The sequence below is a fragment of the Sipha flava genome, unplaced genomic scaffold (assembly GCF_003268045.1).
Source record: "Sipha flava isolate LNK unplaced genomic scaffold, YSA_version1 70_pilon_pilon, whole genome shotgun sequence".
Lineage (NCBI taxonomy): Eukaryota > Metazoa > Arthropoda > Insecta > Hemiptera > Aphididae > Sipha > Sipha flava.
This window is the reverse complement of record NW_020273610.1, coordinates 346,517-352,516: the sequence shown is the minus strand read 5'-3', so window position 1 is coordinate 352,516 and position 6,000 is coordinate 346,517. Positions and strand designations below refer to the sequence as shown.

Genomic DNA, 6,000 nt, shown 5'->3' with positions numbered 1-6,000 from the left:
ATTGAAAATTTTGGCATAAAAAATCTTATCAACATATTTACATGAATGGCTCCCACGGTTGTAAATAATAATATTAATTTACACAACCAAGCAGACTTCAAATAAGCATGTAAAATGAGAGGTTACTAACTAATATTTGAAATTTATAGAGGGAGTAAGAACTCGTAAGTGGGGGGAGGGGGCAGCCGCTCACCATGCCCTTCCCGTAATACCGCCTATGGTTTAACCATTTTAGGCTGAAATAAATATAGACTATATAAGAAATTTAGAGCCGATGGAAGTGTACTGAAAGGAGCATTTACTTATGTGATAAGAGGAAAGAGGCCAAGGGGAAGACCACGGAAAAGGTGGGGGGATAGCGTCAGGGAATTATTAGAAGAAATTGGAGGGGACTGGGAACAAGCATACAACAGAGAACGATGGAAGGTATTAGTTTTAGCGGCTAAGAGTTTAAATGGCTCGTGAAAAGCCCAAAAAAAAAAAAAAATATTGGAAATTGTAATGTATTATGTCTGTGTGTACTTTTTTCAGATCTAAAATATAAACATAGAGTAACTCTATATAACAGACTAACATAATGATAGTGATGAATAAATTACGCGCATGCGCAGAATGCTTAAGGTGCATTCCTGTGTTTAGACGTTCCTCGAAAAACTAGCTCATGTTGCTGTTGCGATCCTCTCGTATATTTAAGACTACCTACCTACTATTAATTATCAATTGTATAGTATCATTGATACTACATTAAGCAACGAGTTGTAACAACTAGTATTTTTTACTTGATTGAGATTAGTGGTTAAATACCAGTCATTATTTCGTATATCACTATGCAATATGCATAATTATTTGTATTAATTTGATAAATACATTTTACATACATCGTTTTTTTTATGATTTTTACTGTTGTATGTCCATAGTTGATGCTAATTTAATTGCCTCTTTTTGTTTCCAAACTTGTAAGTCTAATTTTTAAGTTAAATTATAACTCTATAATACTTTACTGTAGTAAGTAATTAAATATGTATTTGTTTAATTGAGGTTGTGAAACTAATAGTAATGACTCACGATTCAATGAAAGAAGCTGCAAAATGGATTTCATATAAGAATCCTGTTGTCACTAATTCAGTTCAAGGGTTTAATTCAATGGTAAGTATATTGCACATAATAGTGGTACATTTCTATTCAGGCACTTTAAAATTTAATAATAAATACAATTTAAAAGACTTAATTTAGACAATCTTCTTTAATTGTAAATTACTTGATTTCTGTTATTTATGGCCTCGGTATACACTAAATTTTAAATTATGGTTATTTTTAATTGTAATTAAAAAATGGTTGTGTATTGTTGTTAACATTTTATTATATATATCAATGTATTAATATTTATTATTAACTTTTACAATTTATAGTACAATAATTACTTAGAAATATTTCAATGGTGTATAACTAATATTATGAATAATATCCTAACATTTTAGTTTTAACATACTACCTAATAAGTAAATATCATAGTTATATCATACTAATTGCTATCATTGATTTTTAAGAAATATCTCTCTTGACTGAAACCTGACATAATCATTTTTTATTATGAATTACTTTAAAGGTTGTTTTATGATACATGCAACAGCTTTTTGTATGTTTTATTGGGCATATAAAATAAACAGTTTAAATGTGAACTTAATAAAATGTCTATATGTTCCAATTTTTACTGAGTTTTACATCTCAATATTAACTGTATTTCTTTTCATCCTTTAGTAGTATTCAGTTATTTTATTGATTTTTGACTGTATGGAAGAAATATTGTTATGATTTTTTACTACAATGTTCCATGTATGTGTGCAACAGAATTGCTGTAGATCAGACATATTGAAAAAAAACAAAAAACATCACTCAAATTAAATATTATATTATAGTTATTAAAAAAAATAAATTAAGTTGTTGAAACTATAATATATATATATATTACTATATTATAGTCAAGGAGAAAATTAAACTTAAAATGGATGAAAAGTTGTAATACGATACATAATATAATATATCAAGTCTGTAATTACATGTTCTTAATTAATTACATGTAATTACTTGTTCTTCAATTTCATGTAAAATGAATCTGCGTCCATTAGTCTTATAATTCAATTTTGCATTTTATTCTGATTTGATAAGACGTACAATTTACTGTATACATATTCCGTTCAATTTGTTATGATGATTAGTCGAGTTCAATAAAATTAACAGTTAATCGTTGTGTGGAAGCCAGCATTAATAATTATATACCAAATGGATCAATTTTATTAATATTTTTACTATAATTTTATTTAAATAATTTATTTAAAATATTTAAGCGAGTTTTTAAGGTATATTATACAATTATATAATTCTAATTTTGATTGAATTTAAAATTTTTTATATTCATTTTTTAATATATAATATAATGAAAAATTTATTTTTTACTTGTTTGTTAAATTATTATTATTTTTTTTAATTTGTTTAGCTAAGTTGGATCGGATTAACAAGTTCTGGTGAAAAGCAAAATATAATGAAACTCGAAAATCACGATTTATTTAAAATTATTGGAAAAAATAGTTATATCTTTAAAATGGCTGGTCTTTTGGGAGCATCAGCTGTTATACTTGGAGCTTACGGTGCTCATGGTTAGTAAAATATTTTTATGATACATTTAAAAACAGTCCAAACAATAATAATTTTTTTATAGTTAAGATTTATATTATACTACCATAGAAGTTATGTGATATAGAGAATTAACTATTTAAATTGAACATATGTACAATTTATTTAAGTAAAAGTCTTGAAAATAAGTTCTGAATAATTTAAGTTCTAAGTAATTTATGTTAAAACAATTTAATTATAACATAATGTAAATTATATTTTATTCTTAACAGTTTTACAAAAAGTGAATTTAACCTATCAGAACTTAAGTTAAGCAATTTATGTATCATTGTTTATTTACAAATAATAATGAATCTTATATTTATTAAATTTCTAAAATATTTATTTAAAATATGTTTTTAGTTGTAGCACATAAAGCTAATCCAGAAGAAGCTAAAAATTTTGACACCGCAAATCGGTATCATTTTTTTCATACATTTGCATTGTTTGGTGTACCATTTTGCCGGTTCCCAAGAATTGTATGTATAATATTTTTAAAGTATTTCTATGAAAATGTGTAAATAAAATGGAATTTTTTTTCAGACTGCTGCTCTACTTATTAGTGGTACATTTATATTTTGTGGAACATGTTATTACAACGGATTGACTGCAGATAAAACATATAATAAATTTACTCCCACTGGTGGTATGTTATTAATTGCTGCCTGGTTGTCAATGGCCTTATAAAATATAAATTATTACAAGATTTAACTGGTTTTATAGTTAAAATTATGGTATTTAAGAATATAAAACTATGTATAAAATAATGCCATGATATGATATGTATTATTGATCTAGATTTATTTTTCTTATCAAACTTCTCAACATTTATTCTTAATATCAAGAATAATGAATTTTTTATTTTTCATACATATATAAAAGGTTGTAAGAAAAAAGTTAATAAATATGTTTATCTTTTAATAACATTAAAGTAAATGGAAAATAATAAACAACTTAATGCTATATTATGAATAACTTCTATTTTCCTTACCATAATGGCTATTTTTGGATATTTTTATTAGATTATTCATATAGGTATTGTATATGTAATGCCTTATTTACATACATGATAATGAAAATATAAAATCAAGTAAAGCTTTTACATTTTATGTTTTAAAATAAAATAAAATTAAAAAAGTTCATTGTTAGAATTGTAAATTATAAGTGTAATAAGTTATATATGTGTGTAATAAGATTTTAAAATTAAGTATACATTTTCATTGTTGATAAAATTGAGTATTTATAATGAAATGGTTTTGTTAATCTTGTTCTCGATATATAAATTTTATTTGTATGAATTAACAATATTAGTATATTACAATAGCCTTTTCGTTTTAGTAGAATTTTATTATCTGAATAGTAGTTTTTTAATGTTCTTGTTTTTTATTTTTGTTATGAAAATTATTTTTCATTATTAATACAATTACTAACAATTAGGAATTTGAAAAAAATATTATAAGTTTTACTATGTTTCGATGTTACACAATAATGGCAAGGCATACATTTTCTACAATTATTCTGGAGGCCATGAGGGTGAAATATATGCAATAGCATACATTTAATAACTATTCCTGATGCAAAACAACAAACTACTTGATTTATGTGATATAATGTTTATGTGAAATGGATTGATGATAATTATTTGACTATTTCAATGGTTATATGAAACGTCTCAATAGTGAATTGAGCAAATATAGGCATACATGAAAAATCAAATAGTAAATGCTTATTACTTAATTTAAGTTATCTAGGATATTTAATTATTGCTTGCTTTAAAAATGTAATACCTATTTAAAATATAAAAAAAATTAGAAGTCGAAAAAACTATAATACAATTAAGATAATATTTGTAATTGTTATTCAACATTAATACTTTAATGATAAACATGTTATTTAAGTTGTTTGAAAAATAATTTATATGAAAGAAAATAACTTATTATAACAACGTAATGTTTTGTAATCAAAAAAAACTGTTTTGAAGAACCATTTTGGTAAGAGTCGTAATTTAAAATTTTATTCATATAAACAAATATAAAGGTCTTTTAATCACTAAGACTACATAGTGCCAGAAGCAATTTGATTTTAGTGGGAACAAAAATTAATATATGTTTAATATAAATAAAATTTATAATTTATTTATATTAAAATTTAAAAATGTATTATTTAAATCAGGGATGGGCAAATGGTGGTCTACTTTTTTAATCTAGTCCATGCTTCATTTTTAAAATTGTTTATATAATTCAGCGCCATTCTGTATTTAATTTTATTACATTAATTGTAAAATGCAGATATTTTATTCTTATCTAGTTACAAAAACAAACATAAAATATATTAAATTGATTTATAAAGAGTCTTAATATTATTGGTTTATTTCAATAATTTTTGTTTTTTATAAAATTTAAACTATAATTAAAAGTATTAATTTAGTATTTAAATACTAAAAATAAAATGAAAAAGGGTCTGAGACTCCTGCAGGAAATATGAAACATAAAATTATTAAAGGAAGGTTTAAAATATTAATATTTAGGCTACAAATTATTAAAATTATTCAGGAAGGATAAAATGATTTTATATTTATTTGATTTTTTCTTAATTATTATTTACATAACAAATTATTACAAAAAGAAAATAGTATGTTAAACATATAAATATAATTTAAATTTATATACTTCAAATTATGATGAAATATATAAACTTTTTTATTCTAAAAAAAAATGAGTCTAGGTCCCCGGAGACTATTTGATTTAGGTAAGAATTTAATTATCAATTACTAATTAAAAGAATTATAAATGTAACCTAAATTGAAAATTAATTAGAAAAATGGTACCCGAGAACAATATTATTTTGATAATAAAAATATGATATTTCTAACTTTAGAAGACTTTACATTATTAATTCTATAAATTTCACGCCTTTCAATTTTATTATCTCCTATTACCTAAATATACAATAACTATGGATTTGATTTTTTTTGCTCCATACTGTACACTGTATATGTTTTTTATTTATTTTTTATAATTATACTTGCGTGTTTCAACAGGCTTATCTTGGTAGTTTGGATTTATCACTCAGCCAAAATAAAAACCTGTGTATACTTGTTTTATGTATATATGTAAACTTCTATAATTAATGGAGACATGATAACCATAAGTTAATCATAGGATTATAAAAATGTAAAATGCAAGTGTATTTACAATATAAAATATACATTCAATCAAAAATTGGGTTGACAATGTATATTTGTCTCTTAGATGTCTTCGTCACTGATATTGATTTTCACAAACATTCATATCAATTGATGCCTTGAATATCATATTTGATAAATGTTTA

At 23.3% G+C, this 6,000-nt stretch overlaps 1 protein-coding gene across 1 annotated transcript; it reads left to right on the top strand.

Moving 5' to 3' along the window:
- Nucleotides 1-620: 620 nt before the first annotated feature.
- On the top strand, nucleotides 621-3,381 carry LOC112692116 (transmembrane protein 256-like). The gene is made up of 5 exons (XM_025566676.1): nucleotides 621-956; nucleotides 1,039-1,146; nucleotides 2,495-2,654; nucleotides 3,034-3,149; nucleotides 3,214-3,381. The coding sequence occupies exons 2-5, from the start codon at nucleotides 1,057-1,059 to the stop codon at nucleotides 3,355-3,357; spliced, it is 510 nt and encodes a 169-aa protein (XP_025422461.1). The 5' UTR covers nucleotides 621-956; nucleotides 1,039-1,056; the 3' UTR covers nucleotides 3,358-3,381.
- The last annotated feature ends 2,619 nt before the right edge of the window (nucleotides 3,382-6,000 follow it).